Here is a 24,234-nt window from a genome sequence, read left to right as displayed (position 1 = left end):
GTTTCTTTCTAAAACTATGTTAGCTTACATGGTTTCACGAGCAGGCATCTCATCTCCAGAGACATCGCAAGGGCCAACGAGAGAAAGGTAATGAGCAGACGATGGTAACCTCTTTCACTAACACAGACCCCCCTCTTAAAGCTTTTGGTTCCTTACCAGGTAAAGTTTACAAGGCCCTATTTATGTTCCCCTTACTTAAACAAACAAAAAGCAGTACATCTGTCTGAGAACTCTAAAAACTGGCCTGCAGACTTCCACGTTCTGCCAGCACAGCACAAACCATCTTTCTCTGATTTATGGCAAAGAGCTACAGCCTCACCATCTAGGACTAGCGTAGTGATCAAGAGCTTGCTACTGGCTCTAGATCTGTTTTGGAACCAAGCCCTGGGACAATTTTAAAGAAGTTTCAAAATCAAGTTCTAGAGGAAGGCCAAAGGACAGCACTCTACTCAAAATTTAAGCTAAATTTTCACTGAGTGCTAAAGAGAACTTCTAGTAGCAGCAAGGCACACTGAACTGTGTTCTGCCAAGCAATAGCAGGGCCTGTTTGCAGCATAAATCCCTGCTGTGAACACCTTGGGATCAGGAGCTGATTCAGAAAATCCAACACACTGCGACCATGGACACGCTGCCTTCATTTCACAGGAGATGAAGATGAGTCCCTCATACTGTGACCTTAAAAACTCCAGCCTTGGAGTGTTGCTCACTGTGTAGATGCTGCAAACAAGTGAAACCTGTAAGGATGGTGATTAAACAAATGCCTAACAGAAAGAGGAGGCGCCCATAAACATCACCGTGGTGCGAGGAACACTTTGGCTAACGTGGGTTAGAGCAGCAATCCAGGTAACTCACGGGGAGAGGGATGCTCACAAAAACTCCCTGAACACAAACTGAGAGCCATTTTGTAACTTCAATGTGCGAATAACTCGGTGAATAAGAAGCCTGGCGCAGAAGTAAATAAATGCATTATGCAATACTTCAGAAAAAGCAAATTGGAAGTGCGAGAACACACTGAAATGCTGATAACCCAGGCACAGTGTCAGGCACGTGCTGCTTGGTCTGCAGCCCGGTTTTACTGCCAATACCTCGCTCAGCAGCTGGTTGTTGCTGTCCTTTCTGGTTTACAGATGGCTGCTGCCATCTGCTTTTTCTTCACCCCATTCCTCTCTTATTTTGCAGTTCAGACTGCAACTAAACACAGTAGGGTAACGTAGCTAAATGGCTGCAGAAGCATTTCTTACAAACCTTAATCTTTTTTTTTTTTTTTTTCCTAGCAAAGGGGAATGCACGTAAAATGTGAAAGTAGCATTGTCTAGAGAGTTTGTGTGGACTGAAAGTCTAGGATGGGGTGCACATTCCTCACCTGCCATTTCTCAGTGAAATAGCAGTTGCAGTTAAGGAGCAATGGCAAGCAAGAGAGTTCAGCAGTTTGTTTTCCACCACGCTGCCACTGCTGCGCTCAGACGTTAGTCGGGTGCTAACTCCACTCACATCACACCTGTGTGTCCTCCAAAACAGCTCAGACACGTTTGATCTCATTCATGGTGCCTCAGCATACGAGCCAAAATTTTGTATTGTAATATTCATTACTGCATTAGTCAGCACGCAGATAATGAGGAAACTGAAAAAGAAAAAAACCCTAAAATTGGCTGCATAAATGAGTGATTCCTCATGTCAAGGGTGGGTAACTGGATAAACCTGCATTTCCAAAGCAGCTGTCTGAAAAGCTTTCTGAAACAGAATTGAGAAACAGGAGCTTTGTGTGCTCAGATACAACGGTGTGAACCAAGTTCAGTCAGCCGTTCCGTAATAAAACTTGCTCGTGCAGGAGTTTAAAGCGAAGCTGAAAAAGATCTGGAACTCAAGAAAGGAAAACCAAGCCTTCCAGCAAACTTACTGATAGGTTTTAGGATGTTAGGAGATTTATAATCAGTTGAAAACAGGACTCTTCACTGGAGTTTTTACTAGTCAGATGGGCTCCCCGCAAGGCATCAGCACTACAATCATATTCCCAACAATCAAATCAAAATTCAGAAATGTTATTTTTAAAAGTATGTTATTCTGCTTCCTCACTCCTTTTCCTCATCTCCTCTCGGCATACAGGAGATAAAAATCCTCCTTAGTACATTCTGTGCCATCCACCACACTCGGATCCTTCAGAGGCACCCCCGTTCCTGACAAGGAGAGGAAGAGCACATCTCCAGTACCACGCACCAGGCAGCAGCAGGTGGCCACGGCACAGGGCTGCAGCAGGGCTCTCCTGAATACAAAGCTCCACTAGCTGGAGTATTTTTCCTAGCTGCAGGGGACTGCAGCGGCCCTAAATCTTGCTCTACAACACTCCAATGCTAAACTATAATCGTCACCAGATCCCAGGAGAGATCTGTGAGCAGTTGTACCTGGCATGGCAGATTGTAGGACAGGTCTCCCTGCATCTGCTTCAGATGTAAGAAGACAACCCAGAAGAAAGTTGATTGTGAAAGTCAACCTCCGTGTGAGGGACTAGGCCAATTAACAGGCATGACTGGAGGTTCAGACTGTAGCAGTACCAGAAAAAGAAAAATAAAGACTGGCTGTCATTCACTGGGCCTTCGGTCCATGAATTAACTCTGTAAGTGCATTAACGAGTTCCTTCTGGGACTCCGAGTACCTTGGGTATTTTGCTGGGGTTGTTGAGGTTTTGGGGTAACTCAACTCCTCGGCAAATTGACTCTTTGCTTCCTCTTCCAAGCCGATTTTAAATCTGGCCTCCAAAAGACACTACTGGAAACAATTCACTGAGGTTAAGGGAAAACCGTAAATCCACAACCTGTTCCCGCAGCTGTAAAAATTGCTTAATCCCAACGAGAGACTAAGCAGCAAGGGGGAATAAGAGCTTCATCTGCTGTTCCTCTGACAAAGCTCAGAGTCACTGTGACTTGTCACGGGCAACTCCCGCTTTCCCCGCAGCCAGCTGTACAGACACTAGTACCAGAAAAGGAGTGCTCCGGCTAGCTCTGCTATTCTTAAGCGAAGGACGTACCAACTGCAGGATTCCTGTGACTTGCAGTCTGCTGCTTTCCACATTTTGCTTCCCAGCAGTCTCAGACACGTGTGCTTGATTTGCTCAAGCTCTTGATTTCGAACCCCCTTTCCCTTGTTGGCACCTGCACAGATAAACTCCACAGATCAGAACGCCCCTGACACGAACGTGAAGCTACGGAAGCACGGCTGATCCCCGAAGAATAACGTGCGGCCTCTACAAAGCTAAAGGGCAAACCTAGGAAGGCCGGAAGAAAGTCAGAAATACTTCAAGGCACAAACACTCAACCTGTCTTCCTGATTTTGGAGACATGGCTATGAGGCTGACATGCCTCATTATAAAAGGAGGCATCAGCAGACCTGAAACAACTGGGAGATAATCTACTTGCCAGCATTAACAATAGGGAACAATTATTATTTTTTAAACATATCTGGCAAACAATAAGGATTCCACTGAAGCCACAGAAGGTGTATACTGGTCCAAACCCACTAATCAGCTCCCCAGCCCAAACAAACCATGACACAGGGCAGCTACGTGCGGCTGTCAGCCCTGGCGCAGCAGCTCGGGATTTGTTCCAGCACACAGCCCGCCCCAAACCCCAGCCGTGGCTCCCCACTGGGTAGGACATAGATCCTCCTTCCTGGAGGTGAGGCTGATGCACCTACAGGAACGTCATGGTGCTTGTTCAAGCCATCAGCAGCAAGTTAATCGTGTAAAGGAGAAATGGGAGCGAACATTCAAGTGCTTCTCTTCCGAAACTGCCAGTATGAAACGCAAATTTCAACGATCTGCTTGATACCCCGAGTAATTCCTACCTCGAGCTTGTCTAAGTGGTTCCATTACATCTCCACATACAGATCATTAAGGACGGGTCTGGGACAATGTGGATGTTCAATGGCTGTCATACTCAAACCTACAAACCAGTGGGATGGGACATTTCTGTGGAATTCAGTAAACCAGATTCCACTCCCTGAACAAGAGAAATACTTGGCCTCAAGCAATGAGGTGTGAAAGCCCAAGTTTTAGAATATTCCCTAATTTCATTGCTGATGTTTAACAAGCAAATAAATGCAGATGAAACTTTGCCCATAGCCTCCCTCATCGTCATTATATATGTCTTACCCACAGCCATTAACATCCACTCCGTGCTTCAGCGCAGGTGAAACTCACGTGTGAGAGTTTCAAGGAGCATTTGGCTGCAAAAACAGCGCATTGTGAAACACACCTTCCCAGGGAGTGAGGGTTGTTCGTTAAAATAGATCAACTTGCATCGATCATCATGGCACTTGTCCTCCAGACACGTTACTGTTGTGGCCTGGGGTTGAGTAGACTGGGCTAAATAATTCCTTTGTGTAGCTTTAAAGTGCGATTCATTTCTGAAGAGGCTTCTGACAATGATACAAGGCTCTCTCTGTCGGGATACTTTCACGCAGAACTCTTAATTCTGAAATACCAGAAAAACAAGTTCTCCAGTTGGAAAGCACAGGCTGAATTTAAAGAAGCGTGGAGGAAAAAAAAAAAAAAAAAAACAGAACAAAAGAACAAAAAGTACTCCGTGGGTAGCTGAGTAAGCAGAGAATGTATACGTGTGAGTTTGTGTAAGGGAAACGATGTACTGCCAGTGACTCTGCTGAGCCCAGCAGTGGGAGGAGGTCCAGCATCACTTGCTCACAACCAGTCTATGCCAGCTCTCCTGGAGCTCTCCACAGTGCGATGTGGCAAGCAAAGGTTTTCTGTTAAAAATAAAGCCGGGCCTCTACCTGCATACAAAGTCAAGCTTGAAGGAGCGAATGGATGCAGCGGTTTCTGAGCAAGCTCACAAAACAGCAAGAGTGCCAAGACTCTTGACACCACTACAGTCGCAAAGCCACCACGGGATCTAACTGCAACGTGCTTCATCACAAAAGGTGTGCTGAGCTACTGTCCCGTTTTCCCACTACACGTGCAAGCACAGGAGTACCCGGGCTTGGTACCCCAGGCTTTGTAATGCGGCAGAGACAGGCCACAGAGGTCTGTTTCTTCTTGCTGTCATCTCATTCCGACTGCATATTACCATAGTAACACCTTGAAAAACTGTTATTTGTGTATTTGCAGGGAAAAAAAAAGAATGCTGCAAGACCACAGAGAACTTCAAGATCCTTGGGCGGGTCTACCACTTCCCAGGTTTCTTTCCCTCAGATAAGAAATGACCACAAAACTACACTCCCGTCACATGCACCTTCCCCTGAATTGTATTCCCAATTCAGGATTTTTAAAACAACCACTTTTACAGCAATAACAACGAATAAGGAAAAAACTCAACTGTTTCCTATCAGCCTTCCACGAGTGGTGTCTCTTATTGTACAGAACTTTCTTGAGAGTGGTCTGAATTAAATTGATCTCGGATCTTTTGGCCCCTTCGACAAGCATGCGCTCCCATGAGTACAGTGACCAAATGCTGCACCCTGTTCTCACCTGGACAGCTCTGACGAACGTTCCACTACCGTTTATATCTTGTTTGCAATAAGCCTGGTGACTTACAGAAGTTACTTTGCAGAATTCAGTCTTTTCACTAATTAGGATTATCCTCAGTTCACATGCCAAGTCAAGCTGGATTCTCTTTAACAAGTATCTCGTTAAACTTTAAAGTCTACCAACGCTGCACATTTTTGGACTTTTGCCATCCTCACACTCAATGTCAGGTATGCTCCCTGAACGCAAGAATAGATCACAGGCTGCTTCCCCCCCAAAATCAGCTGACGAAATACATGTACACGGCTGTCCAGAATCAGCAGTGGAAGCCCCTTCTGGGGGAGCTGAGCTAGAAGTAAGATGATTCCTGCCCAGCACAGATAAGTGCTCAGCGATCCCCGCGCGCCCTTTGATAAACAGGCTGGGTTACAACACACGCCGAGTCCTCAGACCTGGGGCTTTCACTCCGAGAGCCAGAGAGACTGAACGAATCAGATTTGCTCTGCTGGTCTGCAGACACGTTCCCTACCGCCCCTGAGACTTCCAGCGCGGTCACATCGCGTTATTACAAATAAATTACTTCATGTTAGGATCTGCTTGCCTTTATTACAAACAAGTTGCCTCATGGTATCCAGCACCTACAGCTATGAACGATGAAGTCCTTTGAGGAGACAGCCTTGTAGCAGCCTTCTGAAATAACATAACTTCCTTCTGGACCCCAACAGCTACAAATTAGGCTGTGAATGTACATTTTTTTGGTTTGTTTTTAATATCCATGAAAATGACAGATAGTTTTAGATTCTCACCTTCTGGCGTTGGCTAGCAGAAAGGAAGGAGTAAATGCACAGAAACATGAGCAAAATCTGCTGGCAGGTGCAGGCTCACAGACCACATTGTCCTGGTTTCTCAGCCCTGCCCCTTCACCCACCCCACACCGTAATGACCACTGGTACCTTTCCTTCCTTCCACCCCTTCCCCTAACTTAGCCTCAAATGCAGATGGGCAAGATAAGGCTACCACTTGCCACAGAAACCTCCAATACCCAATTTTGGTGAGCCAGGTCACCGGCCTGTAACAGCTGCTTACTGTTCTGCCCCAAATGAACCCGAGGCCAGTCTTTGACTGGTGCCGAGAGGCCCCGTTTGGAGAGCCCCCATCCCGGGCAGCTGTGCTGATGTGAAGTGGGGTGGAAGCCAGAGACCAAGCTGTCACTCCGGATCCAGCCCGAGGCAGAGACTCCACAGCGTGGGATAAGACTGCGCTTCCACACCCCGTGCAGTACCTGTTTTGTAGGTATACGGTTTCAGTTTCCAGGACTATCAGTTTAATGCCCTTGAAGATGCCGAATTCCCTCCCCTTTCTGGCCTCTTATGTTTGGGTATAAACACACAGGTACAAATTAACAACCGAATTCAAAGTTAGCCAATCTGAGCTTAACAAGGAATTGCTATTCCCCTAATACAGGCAGAACACAAATTAAGCGTGTAAGCAGTCATCTTGGAAGAAATCTCCCTCGTCTCCCTGGATGAACAAAGCTTCCAGCTCAAGCACGCGTTACACACAAACACTGCCGTCCAGGCAACAGCAGCAGAATCTGCAGGTGGTCACAGACATCACTGCCATGCACCAAAGGGCTGGAAAAAGCCCTTCTCTTGCTTGTTTTCGAGATGACAAAGAACCAGTGTGACTGTTCAGAGACCTAAAGCGCAGTTGTCTGGCTTCGTATTTGCAGCAGTACTTGCTCAGCAGATTAGAGGTACATGCCCTTCCTCAGTTTCAAATCAGTAGACACGTGAAGGATTTGACTGTTAGGTTTGTTGAGATTTCCTTTTCATTCATTTGCCATAAGTATTTCATAATATGGTTGATGTTTCAGTCATTAATTATGCAAATGTATAACCCAGAATTATGAGTATCACTTTTCTATGCTCTTCACATGATAGTTTCAGAAACATAACGCAATCAATCATCAGAGAAGGTCTCGTCTCCCCCTCCCCAGCAAAGGAGGAAGGAGAGCAGGCGTCACTTAAAAATTTCATAAAGCTGAGTAATTGCTGAGACTACATCCCAGGTGCACAAAATCAGCATGGCAGGAGAGGGAAACGCTCAGGTGAACTGAGCTGTTTATGCCTGCAGCCACAGTTCACACACGCACAGGATGGATGCATTTAATTTACTACTCTCTCTCTAGATATGTTGTGATCTACATAAAAAAAAACCCACCCACGCCATCTTCAGTCACAGAAACCATATTTGTTCCACAACACAAGCTTTATGGCAATATTGATGCTGATGTAAATACAGGGCCTAAAAAAAACATATAGTTATGCATGACATATATTCCATATGTGGTAAATTTGGGGAAGGAAACACATAAAGAAAAGCACATTACTTTATGCAGACACTTAGGATTACTGTAGAAGTGAGGCTTTTGCAGCAAGATGTACAGATTCCAGCTTTTTTTTTTTTTCTAGTAAGTAACACTGAAAATGTGCTGTAAATGCCAATACTGCATTGAGAAGCACGGCTCTAACAACTGAAAATACAAGTGCCAATGTTAAGATGTCAAAAAGGTCACTTTGGAGATGGTAGCATACTACTTTGCTGTGGATTGATTTCTAAGGCTGCTTAACATAACAAAACCAGACATGCCTGCAAGATTTGTTTTAGGTAGATGCTAATCCCAGTAGGAAGTTGAGCCTTAATTCAAGTTCAGACTTCACCCAACAAGCAGCACACAGGATTTATTACCTGGAAGTCACTGGGTCTGTATAACTACCACACAGCTTGGGTACCTATGCCAAGTCTCGCCACTCTGGGCTTACAAACAAGACATGAATTTTGGTTGAACTAGTGTTTTGGAGAAAGGAAATCAATAAAACTTAAAGAAAAAAAAAAACAGGCCAAAGAAAACTCAAGTTCATCAGAACAAATGGAAAAACAATAAACAAAAAATAAGAGATAATCCCATATGAATGTCCATGAGATGAGGCTGACTTTGTGACAGGAGTACTATCTGTGAAAACAACTTCCAGGACTTTCAAGGAGCAGATTTAGCAGCTGAACTGTTAGTTAGCTACTAAAATGTATCAAAGGAATGTCCATGCCAGGCCACACACCCCCTTGTGACTAACAACTACTGCCAGCAATCCCATCAAATCTATCAGAGTATTACCAATATTGTCTTAATAGATGCAGGCTCAAATGGAATTTGCATTCAGGCTTGTAGAAAGTTCTCAGGCATGGACTGAAGAAAAACAAAATAAAGTTCTTTTACTTTTCTAACTACCAGTTAGCTAATTGATACACAGAGGCAAGTAGCAACATTATTCAGAATCCAGAAGTCAAATCCTGCCTCTGTCCACCCTCCTAAAACATGCATTTAACTGCTAGGAAGGGATGGGGGAAAAGAGGAGAGGAGAGGAAGTTAAAACATTTGGTGAAAAAGCTCTGAATACAATTCACATCAAAGGAAAGGAAGTATTAGGATCACGTGGCTACAAAGACTGCTGCAGGCTTTTAATATCTTCAGATTAAAAAATAAAATCCCTGTCAAACACTTTCATGTCATTATTTGTTTACACTGGAAGAACAAACTCAGTGTCCACCTGACTTCCCAGATTACAGTAGAGACAGCCAAAGACAAGAAAAGAAATGGCTGATATAGAAATCCATTTACAGAAAATCTCACAATTGTTAACCAGTTTACAATCTCCATAAATATTTATTTCCCAGCTGACAAAAACAACTCTCATATGAACTGCAAAGCAAGACTTAGTATTCTGAAAAGACTGAACTACCCAAAATGAGGAACATTTTAAAACCTGGGATGATATTCAAATATCCTTAATGGAGGAAGAAGCTGCTCTATTACTTCGGAGTATCAGACCATTAGAGGCCTCTTGGGTTTTGAACTACTGTAAAAGGAGAGGCCCAGCACGATTCTAGGAAGCAGAGATGAAGACATCGTACCTCCTAGGGACATGGCACCCACTTAGTTTGTGCTGGGAATGAAAAGAAAGAAGAAAAATTTCAGCAGCTGCAGAAGTGGCCGAGCATACAGCAAACGAGAGGTCGAGAACTGAGATGAAGCAGACAACGCAAGGCGCAACCGGATGATGGACACTGAAGGCAGCCTCACGCAGAGCTGTGGCAGACCCATGTCTCTCGACCCCACTCGAAGCAGTGCTGGAGCAGCCTTGCTTGGCGTCAGGGAGCACCCGACCTCCAGCACCTGCAGCCCACGTGTGCGGGGCCTCCTGCCCGCACCCCCTGCTCGCACCCACAGATGGGTGAATAACTACACACATCAACATGCAAGGGCTGGTCTGGAGATGGCGAGAGCCATTCTATTAATTACTAAAAGAAAATCAAGTGAGTGTGCTTCCAGAAGATTTTGTATAACCTGCTATGCTATTTCTCACTAAGAGCAGTCAAGGTAGACCACCGATTTACTACCTTACTGAAACATCATGCACGTGTTAGGAGCACAGAGAGCAAACCACGTACATTTGTCTACTTAACATCTCACAGGAATAAAAGGAAAAAAGATCAATCAAAAATGGGATCTTGGTTTTAACAAGAGAAGCAAAGATAATCACATCTGTATAATTGCTGCAAGCAGAAAACAGCAGCCAAGTCAACAAGAACTTTTACCCTGGGAAACTAAACTATCAGTGCCATTGAACAAAACCAGGAAAATTATTGATTCTTTGCTTTGTGGACTGTTGACTCTGGAAGTCACCCAGCAGGTGATAAAGGAAACTAATATCCTTCTTAAAACATTAAAAAACTTGACCTCATACTAGAGTTTGTATCTCCGTTTTATATGGGCAGTTTCAAATGTACAGAAGAGTAAGTAACTATGTACACAAGACCTAACACAATGGGCACGTTAACAATGACTAGCAATACGTTATTACCATGACGCTCAAATCTGTGGAGTTCTTTACGATGATGAAGAAAAGCAGAGGCTGCAAACCCAGGCAAATTCAAAACTCAGGAATTTTGTTAGAGCTACCAAGCTACCTTTCTACTTCAAGGAAAAGAAAACAGCTTGTTAGCTGTAATAAATATACATACTATAAATTTGCTATTCAAATGCTTGCTTGCTAGCCTCTTCTGTTACAGGGTAGAATTGTAACGTCTCAAATTCGAAACACTATCTTGAGGCTACAAACTGGCAGATATTTTGTAAACAAACAAACAAAAAATCTGGTGCAATTTTTTTCCTCCCCTGAATAAGACAATGAAAAAGAGTGTTTATGTAAATGTAATCACTTGATCACTGAAAAAGAATAAGAATTTTGATGGTTCAAACTTAAAATTCCAGTCACAACTCTAAGGTGCAGCATCCCTGCCAGACCAACAGAATTTAAGCACTAGGATTCAGGTGGAAAGCATTAATTACATGGTACAAGATAGGCAATGACTACACAGGCTTGACAGACCTCTGATAAAAATCCATGACCATCAGCATCCCTCCACCACCACCACTCACCTACATTAAACACCACAAAAAAATTTTCTTCAGCAGTTACAATTTGTTAGTGTGCCCTGTCTTTAGTCAGGCTTATCAAAGTCAGCATGTCTGAACACATATATATAATTTTTATATAATTTTTATACTCTGCCAAAGGCATGCTGCCCCTTATGCACATGCATGGAAGTAGAGCTAATTTTATCTCGTCTTTGGCAAAGCTGTCTTCTCTAACAGGCTGCTATTCTGTTCTGTATTCACCAAGCCTACCCCCACCTCTTTTTACAGATATTTATCCAGACTGCGCACACAAATTCAGTGATGTATTTGTGATGCAGGCCCCTTACCTCTGCCTGAAAATAGGGTTAATAACTAAGAAGTATTCTTTCTCTTTCACATCCAAAGCAGGCGATTGCATAACAATCCGTGTGATTCAAATACATACATCTGTCACACACGGGGCATTTGCGGGTGCCAGTATGCACCGCCAAACTGCGCCAGTCACTGTCAGGCTCTCGGTAGCACACACGGGAGCCAGTAAGGCGCTGTGGCAGCTGTGCAGCGCGTTGCGCGCCCAGCCCAGCCCAGGCTGCAGAGCCGCGGCATACCTTTCAGCCTTTTGGAACTGCCGTTCTTTTGCTGCTCGTCCTCTTCGTTAATGGTGAATAAACCCAGGGGATTTGGCCTGGCACTTGTCTTCTTCAATCGCTCTTGACGGAGGACTGTAGTTGAACCAGGCATGTTGCCGCTGCCTCTTGCTTATTTCAAAAAAGAAAAAAAAAGTAAGAAACCGCAGCCCCTGCTCAGCAGCTAGCTGCAACGCTGCCTGTTCATTTGAGCGCTTCTGATAGATCCCCTACGGATAAGCGGTATGCAAACAGCTGACAAACGCCAACATCCACTCGGCGGCGAAGGGCTTGCAGTCTTCCCCCACCTCCAGGAGAAGCCTGAACTAAAGGCACGTCGGTTCAGATGCCGCTCGTCGCTGCCTTCCCCTGCCTCAGCTGGACCCCAGCCCGCAGCTCGGGCTCCTCGCCGCAGCACCTCTTTCCCCGCGACCCTCTGCCAGCTTCGGCACGCTGAAATATTCAGCAGGCAAGGCAAGAGGAGCAAACACGATACGCCGCTGCTGCTAGCAGTTGCCCTGACAACACTGACACCTCCTAACCAAGGGAGGTCTCCCCGGCACGCTGGTGGCCGTGGGCAGCCCCCCGCTGCCGGCAGAGGATGGGGCCGCGCTTGCACAAGCCGATGAGCAGCGGGTGAGAAGACGCCCAGAAGGCCCCGGGCATGGACCTGCCTCTTGCCAGCTGCTCTGTTATTCGTGTTTAGAGTTTAAGCCTAATCTAAATGAAAACAACGAGGATGAGTCTTCTTCCATATATGCATATGTTGTCTCCCCTCCCCTTGACTTAATCACCTTCCCATGCGCGGCACACCTCTTGCATTAGGAATGCACACGCCCACAGTTACCAGCAGGTGTTGGAAAATTCTCTTCCGTGTGTGGAAACTCAGCGATCAGGATCTCTGGCTTGTACAGGTAACACAGGACAGCGAAAGGACTTTGGGAGTTAATATTCTGTATCTCAACAGCAGCTTTATAGCACCAACCGTTAACATCCGCTTTGCAAAATGAGCAAAGTACAACCAACCAGCTAACTAAAACCCCACGAGGTTTACTTTACATGCTGGCACTCCGGACTTTCTTCAGCCACTTATGACAGAGCGCTTGCTCATAAGTTTCGCAGCCTGCGTGCTCCGCTATTCACAGCTCCAACGCCGCTACGCAACACCCTGCGCCTTTTACACGTGATACCTAAGTCTTCACCTGCTTCAAACCTCTCCAGCTGCAAATGTGCCCACTGTTTGAGAATGCCACCAAGCAAAAGACACACTCTGTGCTTGGGCACCGGTCCTGCACCACAGCCCACCTCCTGTCTCCTGTGGCCCTATCTCCTCCCAGCCATGCCCTGCCACTGGGCTCCACCTCAGCTTCTCTGGGCGTACACAGAAGCTGTACACGATGACATCTGCCCACAGGTAAAGACGCTCTGTGCTGCAGGGTGTGGGCAAAAAGAAAAAAAAAAAAACACAACTCTAACACAAGCTGTTCTGCAGCTCAGCAATTTGCCTTCCAGGGTTTATACAGGCTACCACTTTGTCCTGTGAGAGAAACAGCTCCATTCCTCAAATCCCATCCCCTTACCTGCTGGCCACAAATACCACACAACAGTGCACACGCATCCACAGAAAGTGGGCTGTAGTTAGTACCATGAATACTTTTCACATGAGTGGTCCAGCAAAACAGAAGTACCAGAAACCAACAGCTACATGACAGCTCAGCTGAGTACCACTCCCCTCCCTTGAGCTGTTTTAGGCCAGGAAGAAAGGACTCCTGAAATGCAATGCCCATTTAAACATTTTGCTCTGTGGCTATTTTTAAAACTACATTAGATGTTCACCTTTAGTTTTAAAGCCACATAAAAAGTTGTTCTAAATGATGTAAGAAGTATCTGGCATACCAGAAGACACCTGGCTGGAGGGGCTTCCAAGCTCACAGGTATGACAATAGGGAAATGGAGCTGCTGAAACAGGTGTTTCTCAGGAGGTTCTCTGAGGAGCCACAGAGGACAGCTACAAGGCTGCCTTCCTTGGTCCTTGCAGGACCCCTGTGCCCGTATGAGGGGCTCGCTCCACGCATGGCACATGGCAATGACAGCTAGAGGCCCATGAAGGCCGGTGTGTGCTAAGAGGCGCAGGTGGCTGAGGCACCGGCACGTGTTCCCTTCTGCTGACTTACTAACACTGAGGTGAATTCTGACAGGAATATGATCAACAGCAGATTTGACCTATGCAGCACGATTTTACCTCAGGGACCCAGTGGCTAAAAGCTATGTCAGCCCCACAACATGTTCCTGAATGCCTAACAGTATTGCACCCAAACCACCTGCAACCTATAACAAGAGTACCTCCTACAAGACACCACATAACTTCAGGTGGATTTTAAAAAACAAGACGTTTGTTTACCCATCCCCTCGTTTCTTCCTCTGTCCCCCACTAACCCTCAGGCGCAGCGCACACAACCAAGAGCATGGCAGAGCCCTTACCACTGAGGTTAAACGCTCTCAGGAGATGGAGCCAGTGCAACTCTGTACCTTGAGGGCAAGAGATATATTTTTCCTCTTTACAACACTGTCAGAGTCATTATCAGCTGAACCACTACACTTAAACACAGCCACTCTCACCTGCTGGATTTGATAGGTATAATTTCCTGCACGAGGAATTATCTGATACGCAACAGTCTCAAACAGCAGTTTGAACAAAGACTATTAGGATAATTATATTGTGATCTGGGACGTATAAATATTTATAACAACGTGTTAATGGATGTGTCTGCTTTAACACCACACATTAATGCCTGATATCTCAACCTATTAAATGTGAAGCAGGTTGAAGCCAGTCACCGTGACACCTATTGCAGTCTACTACAGGTAATCTGATCATTTCCAATGGCTGAGCTCTAGATTTCTATCTTTCATTCAGAGGATTGTTTCAATCCCTGTAACCATCAACATGCTACACGAAGCTCATTACTGTGACGTGGAGTATAACGAGCAGCACGCGATACAGCCGCTGCCCTGAGCAGCAGCACCCTGCCAGGCCAAGGCCTTTTGCTCTGCTTGGCGGGGTGAGCCCTTCTGCTCTTTTGTAGTGGGCAAAGACGAAAGGCTGTGTTCGGCACGAGTTTGCTAACTGACAGAAAGTGAAATCCTTGTGAAGACAAGATAGAGACTGTGATAACTCGGACTTTGTACACCTTCAGTAAAAAGACCACACCAAATCCACTAGCTAGAAACCATCCTGTATCACTGGGCATGTCAGGTTATGCTACAGAAAATGAAGCCAATTGAATGCAAGATCATATACTATTACAAAAGGCAGAAAAGGTCAATTCATAGACAAATCACCTATGAAAAGCACTGCATACAGAAGCACTCATAAGACACTGCTGAATCACAATATGCAGATTTTTCCTCCGCTCCATGAGACACTCACTGGACATTCATAAAGTTGTATTTTAAAGGAATTTCACATCTTTCTCCTGCTGTTTTCTTTGGATAAGAGCAGATAAAATATAAAAATTCTCCTGTGTGGCACTATTGTGCAACCTAGACGTGACCATCCATTGAGTAGACCATTAGTTAATCTCCAGCCTTCAAGCTCCCTGTCCTCCCCACTGCCAGTCAGAGGACAGTAAAACAAATAAACAAACCCAAAACAGACAGACCCCAGAGATGCAGATGTTTCAATCCAGTTCCAGAAGCCAGGGCAGCCCACTCTCCCCTTCCTTCTGACACTTGCACGCCCCGAAGCCTGAGGCAAGCTGCAGCCTCAGCCTCTCCATCTCTGGAGAGAAACAGAACCTTCAGAAGGATCCTGAAGAAGGCTTCTTGGGAAAGAACTCACTGAGTTTTGTAAAAATATGTCTTCTCATTCAAAGTACTCTGTATGAGCTTATTATTATTACCACTGTAAGAGATGCTCACCAACTACTGAAGCATTAAAAAAAAAAGTTTGGACTGTGACAACCACAAGCTGAACAGAAAAGTCACATGTACCTTAGTGCTTTTAGAGCATTCTCCACAATCCCTTTGCTATCCTGTTCTTCAGTTTTACTGAATATAAAATAAAAACCACTCCATTTCTGCTCTTGGATAACAATTCAAGACCTTTTAACATAAAAAGTTTTCTCTCACCTTAAATGCATTTGATATCAAAGATAGATTGAGTCAACATATTATTTTAATATAACTTCCTTACCAGATTGCAGATATTTCATTAATCTATTTCTGATTTGCTTTAGTACTAAAGGTCAGGATAAGGTAGGTCCCTATCCTACATGGCAGCATCAAGAAGGGACATGGGATTTTTCATTTACAAACAAGTTCTCCCAGCATGAAACAATGAGATTCCTTTGGGAATTTGGTTCCAATTAGTTCTTTATCCAAAGAAAGATCAGGAAAATCCAGGTATGGTTAAGACGCCTCGTGCTGTTCTGCAAAAACAATACAATGTACCTACCAACCAAAAACTGTATAAAAATAATCAGTGTGACAGCGGAACACAGCATGCAACCATATTTTGTATGGACATTTTAAACATTGATAGTCATCGTGTCAAAAACGTTAAAAAGCCATTAAAAAATACATAACAGACAATGCTAAATATCAGAACATGGAAACATTAACTAAACTCCAAATTTGATATCTCCATAAATTCCTCCAGGAGATTCAGGTCCTTGCATTTACTTATTACTTACTACAGTGGGTTTTAAATCAGGCCAAAAACCAAGCAAGTACAGCCTTTTTTTTTTTTTTTTTTTTGGCCTGAGAAAACAGCTATTTACTCAGCATCAAAGAACTGGACACTTTCTTTTCAGTGCCATGTAAATCTAGGACAGAGCAATACAGCCTTAAAAAGCCAGACAGGATTCCCCTCCTCCCTCACCCCCCCCCCTCATTTCAACCATTTTCTACAAGTTGAGAATTGCAGAAATATTCTCTACATCAGAAAAATTACTTGCATCTGTTACTACAATCACTGTCTCAAACATCATGCACATCTATTTTTTCCACCACTGCTCTTGAATCCTCTCCTTCTACCTCTTATTGCTAAAAAGGAGAATAACCTCATCTTCACGGAGGTTTCTAAGTTTCTCTTCAAAGATATCTCACTTATATGTATACAAGATAGTAAAGAACTGGTAAATTATTTTACAGGATTTTTTTCTTTTTCATATTTAGACTATAAGCATCTGATATAATCATCGATTTCCTTCCTTCCAGGAGGGTGGAAAGAAGGTGGCCACTCGCATAAATCAGTAGAATTGAATATAAAATGCTAGAGAATAAGAAGGTAAACCGACATCTTTCTGACTAATGAGAATCCTGCTGTCAAGAGCTCAGATGCACTCTGAATAGCTTTAAATAAGCAACGAGATGACTCGCTTCTGGAAGTCGAGGCCATAAAAACAGCAGTTTCTAGAACTTACTCTTCATTCATTCATTGAATTGGGCGCTTTAACTCAAGAAGGAGCAGAAGCCCTCAGTCTTCCACATCCTGCCACAGTTTTAATTAAATGGATTTGCATAGTATGACTAGTTACAAAAATTGCACAACGCGTGCCATGACAGATAAAAACACATTAGATCATTATTAACCAATGTTTTTTAAATTGCATGTGTAACAGCAGAATACCGGATCAGGCCCCAGAGTACAACATATCACACAGCCTCGGTGCCAGCTCAGTTAGGTGAGGAAAAGCCATGAGGAAATGAGGACTTGACAGGGAAGCAGGAAACAGAAACTGAAGACAGAAGTCATCGGGGCCAGTTACCCTACTAACACTATGGCCTGGGCACACTCGCCGCTGCTTCCATCTGTAAAAACAGCATGTTTTAAAAATACCCAGTTTGCACACACATCAAAAGAACAAAACGCTTGTAAAGCACTCTGAAAACAAAGGGCACTTGCGTATGTACTAAACGTTTTGGTAGAAATGTGAAATACTTCAAAGAAAAGGCAATGCGCCAAGACCAAATTAAAATTTTCTCCATCGCTGTATTAGCGACAGTATCTGGCAGATGAGATCCTGTGAACTACGTGGTGCTGTGTTGATTACCAGCACTCTCCTGGCATATTCCCAGTGTGCTTGTTGGAAGGTGAACCTGAAACGCCATGAGTTTTGGGCTATTTCTCCAAGGAGAATATGTGAGAGTATCAGACACAGATGTGAGAAATGTTCGGAGGCATCAGTACCTGATTTCCCCCCCCCCCCCAAGCACGTTGCACTTTGACTGTCAACCTGGAGCATAAGTCACTGCACCACCTGCATCTCCGAAGACTCTGAAAGTCAAGAGGAGTCAGCGCTGCCAACTCCAGCCATTCGGATAAGACAGCCTGCCCTCTGCACGTCACCTTAATGGACAGCTTCGGGTCACTTTCCTTCAACTCTGACGGCTCCTCCAATTCCCATTGTCAAGAATTTTCTCCAAATTCACTGAGGTTATAAATACATCTTTTACTTCTTTTAATGAAAGCAAGGACTCACTTTAATAAAAGCAATTAAGACATGACTACAGAATCAATACTCAGGAGCATCCGCAGAATCAAATCCAAACCAGTTTTACAGGTGCACCATCTTCTCACAGTCTTTTTCACCTTACACACGTGCAACATGCATGTGGCTTGTTGTGCCGAAGTTCCTAGCAGCATGCTGCATTTGTGCAGCAGAAGTCATACCCAGGAGATCTCCTTCCTGCAGGAAAGGTGAGTGTGCAGAGAGCCACCACAACATTAGCAGCAAGCTGTGGCTTCTATTGTGTATCTAGACCTGCACACATTTTTCAAGTGGAAAATAAGATTGTTGCGAGATTATACAGTATTTACGTAATCGAGGAAATTATTGCACTGATCACATTTAATTACATTTAACACCACAAATAATTCCAAGCTTATAAGTATTAAACTTATTTATCTGTGCTAGTAATAAACCAATCATCACAAAAATAAAACAGCAGCAGTCTCAGACTATTGCAAATTCTGACTTTTAAAGTTTGAAGTAATGCACGGGAAAGAATATCCATTCTCAGTATGAAGCCAAAGTGAAATGATGGTGCATACAAGTGTAGCGACATCAGCAGAGACCCTCTTCCTGTAGAGGCAGTGTCACGAAGACAAGTTGCTCCAGCATCATTTAACAGGCCAGATTATTCCGTGAACTCCAGAGTATTTTGGTTTATGTCTCTCTCTCTTTTTTTTTTTTTTTTTAAGCACTAGCAGTGCTGGGAGGAAGTGGGTGGGGAAAAGCAGCCTGGCTCATGTTAATCACTACGAATATCAAAAGGCTTGCTTAAACTCCTCCACGGTGCATAGCCCTTGCACAAACATTACCTAACCAATGAGAGATGCTAAGGGACACTATGTTACCTGCTTTCTAAAGCTGAGGGGTGGCTTCTATAGGGGTTTTTATAGCCCCCACCCACACTTTCATATTTAATTTAGCTGCGTCATTTTCATTCCACAAGCTACTGATAAATCTGAGTTTCTATGTCAGAGCACTCGGAGCTACAGTATCAATGAGCGACGTGGGACCAATTGTAAGACTCACTGCGGTATTCCAACATTTGAACAGGCTTTAACTGGAGAGGGGTTGCAGGAGAGTAACAGATCCTTGACTTCATTTTTGTATAAAGAGGCAGGAAATATCCCGATGCAGCCGGTTGAGGCCGGGCAAGGCAGAGCCCCCCTGCCGCTCGCAGGCGGCACGGGGCGGAGGTGCCCTCACAGCTCTCTGTGCGCCGGGGGCTCTGCCAAAGGCCTGTTCAAACCCACACGCGTATAAAATACACTTCTTTCAGCCCGTCTCCAACTTTGATAAACAAGAGAGCCTGACAGCACAATTAACGAAACCACCACATTAACAAGGTAAGGTAAAGAGTTTGAAAAGAATTTGTTAAAAGCGGCCCTAAAACAATGCAGCGGCAGCCTGTTTTTCCTGTGGAAAGTGAAGCTGGCGTGGTTGCTAACCCCAAAACCAAAGACGTGCACCCTTTCTGAAGGTGAATTTTAGAGGGATGGCTGTGATTTGCCTTTTTAACGGTATACCTTTAAGTTTAATAACAAAGGACAGCACTTGGATGGGTCTGTGCCCACAGTTGTTGCTTGTTACTGCACTACCACCAGATTATATAAGATGTGTATTAGAATATTGCATTGTGGAAACACTCTTGATTAACCAACAGCCATACGGCCTGCTCATATGTTGTTTTGATGGGAATCCTCACTCTGCGATTCAGCGATAAACACGGACGTGTGACAGGGAAGCAAAGGACCGGCAAAAGGCGAGTGAACTGCGCTGTGCAAGGAGGGGAAAAGAAAGGAGAAGCGGACTGCAAGCTGGAGCCGGGCTTCACAACCCGTCAAGTAGCACCTGCAGCGAGCATGAAGGGCAGAAGGGCAACCCCTCCACCGCTCCCAGAAGCGAACAGCATCTGTGCCGACAGCGGCGATGCAGCGGTCGGATCTGCTCGTGCAAGCCCAGACCTCCTCCGTGCACCCTCCTTGCCCTTGGGCCGACACGAGCAGGTCCCACAACGCCCTCGCAGCGGGGCACAAGGCCACCACCTCGCTGCGGGCTCACCTTAAGCCCCGCAGGCCCCGCGCCTCGCTCCCCCCCCAGGTTTGCCCAATTCTCGCCTCCGTTAGCCGGCTCCCGCAGGCATTCACCCCGGCTGAGAGCCCGGGTTGACCTGGTGGCCCGCGGCCCGGGTTGACCTGGTGCCCGGCTCTCCCCCCGGCGGCTCCCCGTCCCTCTCCCCGCCGGGCGGCTCGGCTCCCCGCACGGGCCCCGCCGCGTACCGAGCGCAGACACCGCAGCGCTGCGGGCCGGCCGGCAGAGCCCCGGGCAGGCCGCTCGGAGGGAGCCGGGGGAAGCCCGCGGCGGGGCGGCCGCGCACCTGTTGCGGCAGGAGGAGGCCGCCGGGCCCCGCGGCGCTGCCGCTCCGCGCCGCCACCCGCAGCCGGCCCGTACGCGGGGGGAGGGCGAGCCGAGCCCTCAGCCCGGAGCCCCGAGCCGCCCGCCCGCCGCGCCTCACCTGCGGGGCGCCGGCAGCCGCCGCTCCTGCCCGCGGCCTCCGCCATGTCAGCTCCTCGGCGAGCGCCGCCCCGCCACGCCTCGCCCCGGGCAGGTGAGGGCGCCGCGGGCCCCGGCCCCGCGGGGCAGGTGAGGGCGGAGAGCGGCCGCCGGCCCCTCCTGAGGCGGGGACGAGGCGGGGGCTGGCGGCTCCCTCCCTCCCCGTCCCGGCTGGGGTTGTCCTGTCTGTGTTTTCACGGTGTTTGTTGTTGTTGTTGTTTTTCTCCCCCCCACCCTCACAGGGGCCCCCGCGGCATCGGTGCTGTGGTGGTCCCACGGCCCGTCAGGTAGCCGAAGACCGGCAGGTCCCTTCACTGGAGCTCACGGCCTCGTTACCTTTCCTGGGAGTTCGCCTGGACTCAGCCTAAGCTGCTTTAGGGTTGTTTATAAGTGTTTCTTCTAAAAGCAGCCCAGGCCTGGACTAAAACATCGTTGCATTTTGTGTCTACCTGTAGGCAGCACAAATCTGCAAAACCAGGGCTGAAATAGGGTGAATGAATCGGGGAACCCACGGCACAGCTGCAACAGACATGAAGGCAAGCTGATGTAGAGGTGCAAATATGTCTGTGCTGTGCTGGATGAAGCAAACAGAAAGTCCTCCTCCCTTAGAGAGCTGAGTTCGGGGCACGAGGTCTCTTACATGGGCAGGAAGGGCAGGTGCTCTGCTGCACCAGGAGTCACTGGTGCTCTGAAACAGGAGTTGGGGCTTGGTGATAAACATGCCCTGCCAGTTGTAGGCAGGGGGATGGTGCTGCAATATAAGCACCGGCTGGGCTTGATGCTGAAAGCTACAAGAAACTCCCAAACTAGTAGCAAAGGACCAAGAGGCTACTAAGCTCAAAGGGAGCAGTGCGTCCCATAATCAAAAGGTTCCCTTCTGCACATACCATGTCCTCAGAACATACCCTCACATCGCTCACTTGTGGTCAGTAGGAATGTGCTAGCATACTCAGGGCTCCCAGGCTGACCTGTCTGATACACCTCGTCCCAAAGTGGTTGCATGTTCTGTCCAAGAATACAAAAACTACCCAGTGTCTGGAACAATGCACATGAAGTGGCCTGAAGCACATGGTGGGGATATTACATATGCTTTCCTGATTGTGCATAACTCTAGTACACAGATGGATAAGCTACACTGTTCAGGGAAGCACAGTCCCTCGAGCAGGATGAAAGTAGGGTGGCTCAGTATAGCCATGCATCAGACTCAATACAGCCTTACAGTAAAGAATACAAAACTGATCATCAGCCAAGCAGCTCTGCAGGTCTAGTGAGGCCAGCAGCAAACCACAGGAATTTATTCCCAGCTGGTGCCAGGCTAGGTCTCGTGGAGACATTAAAATGATCACACTCCCTTCTCTTATACATAGCTGGCATTGCTGAGCATCCTGAGTCATGGATAATAGAGAACAGGCTACATGCTTTCAAACCCTGAACACAAATAAAGTAATGCTTATGCTATTTATGCTGCATAAAATCAGAGGTTTTCAAGCTGCAACAGTCATGGGCTGATGCAGGATCGTATTTGACACTGCTAAATCAAAATAGAGTTAATTTGCCTAGGGTTCCTTTCCCATGCATACAATATTTTTAGTTATGTTGTTAAACATTAGCTGTGTTTCTCCTGAAGGTGTCACAGTTTTGGAATGAATTGAATCAGTAGAATGATCGTCAGAATTAGGAAAAAAAATACTTTCTTTGTTGAAGGTGTGTTTTTTCCCCTAGTTACTTTTCCTAGTTTATTTATTTATTTATTATATACATAATTGCTTTTCAGAAAACAATTGACCCTAGGAAAATTAACTACGTATATGTCAGGACAGCATGTTTATGTTTAGAAAAAATACTCAACTTTCTTTTAAAATACTTGTTAGACATGAAACATTCAGAGCCTAAGCTGTTCACCAGTTCCCAAGGCTTATGAGGAAAGAAGCAGTTTCTGTCCAGAAAAGTCCGATTTACAACTGCCCCAGAAGTATCTGATGTTACCCAGTGCTGGAATGCCAGCGTGATGATCAGCGTTGATGGATATGGAATATCCGCAATCCCTTTTCATGATGCGTGAGAAAAGGCAAGTCACAAAGAAGAAAACCACACAGTAGAAGAAAACAAAATGACTATTCCATGCACTCAAGGTGGATGGTTATTTAATAAATTGAGCACCCAGGGAATTATGTTTTGCTGGGAAGTGTCAGGTTTCCTGTTCAATCTAATTGCAGTATTGAGAAAACATTCAATACTATGATTATCAAAGTCAAATCACAGTAACTAACGTGTCAGAAAGGTTCCCTTGATACTCAGTGTGCTTTTTTCTTTTTTTTTTATTCCAACATTTTCCAGTTCTACACCTTTATTTTAAAAGTTCAAAAATATAGCAAAAAGCAACTCGTAGGTTCTTTTATTTTCAACTGTGTATGTCAGATAGCTTTAGAACAAGCTAACATTACTATGGTTGAGGTGTATGCAACTGGTACAGTTCAGTAGTACATAAACAACTAAAACAAATGCACCATAGAACTTAAGTTACCAAAAATAAACAATATTAAACTATGTAGGGCAATAGGTAAAAACAATTACTTTTAGGTCTTGCACACTAAAAGAAAAATATCTAATTATGATTGAAATTGTGAATTTCTACTACAGATTACTGAGATGCATTACAAAGAAAAAAACTTGAGAAGTTGTCACATTTTGGTTTTGTTCCAGTGATGCACAGTCACATGAAATCTTACATCAGTTTTTCGTGAAATTAACATCTGGTTACGTTAAGTACAATATTTCGTGAGTTAATTTTTGTTTTTCCTTAATTTTCAAAAAACTTGCATGTATAAACAGTTAAAGTAAAATAATGTTGCAGGTTGTTTACAGATTCCTTATGGATTATAGGCGTAAAAGCAGTCAGGAAGCTGCAGTGTTTTTAACATTGGTAAACAAATACTGGATTAAAGTGCAACAGTCCTTCTGACAGCACACCTGCTCTGTGCTGAAAAGAAACCTTTTCCTCTCTGCAGAGAAGCGAAGATAGATTTCAGTGTCAGGTGTGTTTCTCTCGAAAGTCAGTAATGGCCTTCCAGAGGGTGCATAGCATTCCTCCTCTGTAAAGAAAAAAAAATCATAAAGATGCTCAGGTAAAAGAATACTCTCCAGCCCCAAAGCATTCCATTCCAATTCAGGTGCATTCTGATTTTCTTGTTCTAGTTTCAAACAAATGAAATTCTGCTTCTACTACTCAGTACGGAAGCTGATCAAAGGTGAAATTCAACACACACTCGAAGAGAGAACAGAGTCCTTTTCTGATTACAGTACAGGGTAATCTTTTGACTTTTCAGATGCCTGCTTTCTGGAATTCAGACTTGTCATCCAAAGGACCTGCATAACCCACAGCAGACTTCCAACATTATGGAAGCATCAGTTACAAAAAAAATCTCACCACCTACCAATTTTTCATTTTTTTTAAAAATTATTTTAAAACTGCCTGGGAACACTCAGTGTTTGATATATGATATCATTTCTACTTAAACTGGTCCTGCAGTGACATACACACCTGGTATGACTAGCCTAAATCTAGTGTTAGTTGTAGTCCATGAAAAT

General features: G+C 45.2%; 2 protein-coding genes across 7 annotated transcripts in view; both read right to left on the bottom strand.

Annotated features, from left to right (window-relative positions):
- MAP7 (microtubule associated protein 7) overlaps positions 1 to 20,757 on the bottom strand; it is a 112,651-nt gene extending 91,894 nt beyond the window's left edge. For 5 of the 6 annotated variants that reach the window (XM_048075721.2, XM_048075722.2, XM_048075724.2 and 2 more), the window contains exons 1-2: positions 20,609 to 20,669; positions 11,561 to 11,710 (exon numbers count right to left, since the gene is read on the bottom strand). In XM_048075721.2, coding sequence (XP_047931678.2) covers positions 11,561 to 11,710; positions 20,609 to 20,654 — 196 coding nt within the window. In that variant the 5' untranslated portion in view covers positions 20,655 to 20,669. Of the gene's footprint in view, positions 1 to 11,560; positions 11,711 to 20,608 lie in introns of all 6 variants that reach the window. The other variant, XM_048075727.2, reaches the window with a different exon arrangement.
- Positions 20,758 to 23,026: 2,269 nt separating this feature from the next.
- MAP3K5 (mitogen-activated protein kinase kinase kinase 5) overlaps positions 23,027 to 24,234 on the bottom strand; it is a 101,479-nt gene continuing 100,271 nt past the window's right edge. Inside the window, exon 30 of the mRNA XM_048075713.2 lies at positions 23,027 to 23,738. Coding sequence (XP_047931670.2) covers positions 23,678 to 23,738 — 61 coding nt within the window. The 3' untranslated portion in view covers positions 23,027 to 23,677. The remainder of the gene's footprint in view (positions 23,739 to 24,234) is intronic.

This window comes from Anser cygnoides, chromosome 3, assembly GCF_040182565.1.
Source record: "Anser cygnoides isolate HZ-2024a breed goose chromosome 3, Taihu_goose_T2T_genome, whole genome shotgun sequence".
In the NCBI taxonomy this organism is placed as follows: domain Eukaryota; kingdom Metazoa; phylum Chordata; class Aves; order Anseriformes; family Anatidae; genus Anser; species Anser cygnoides.
Note: the sequence above shows the minus strand (reverse complement) of the source record. Positions and strands in the feature narration are given on the sequence as shown.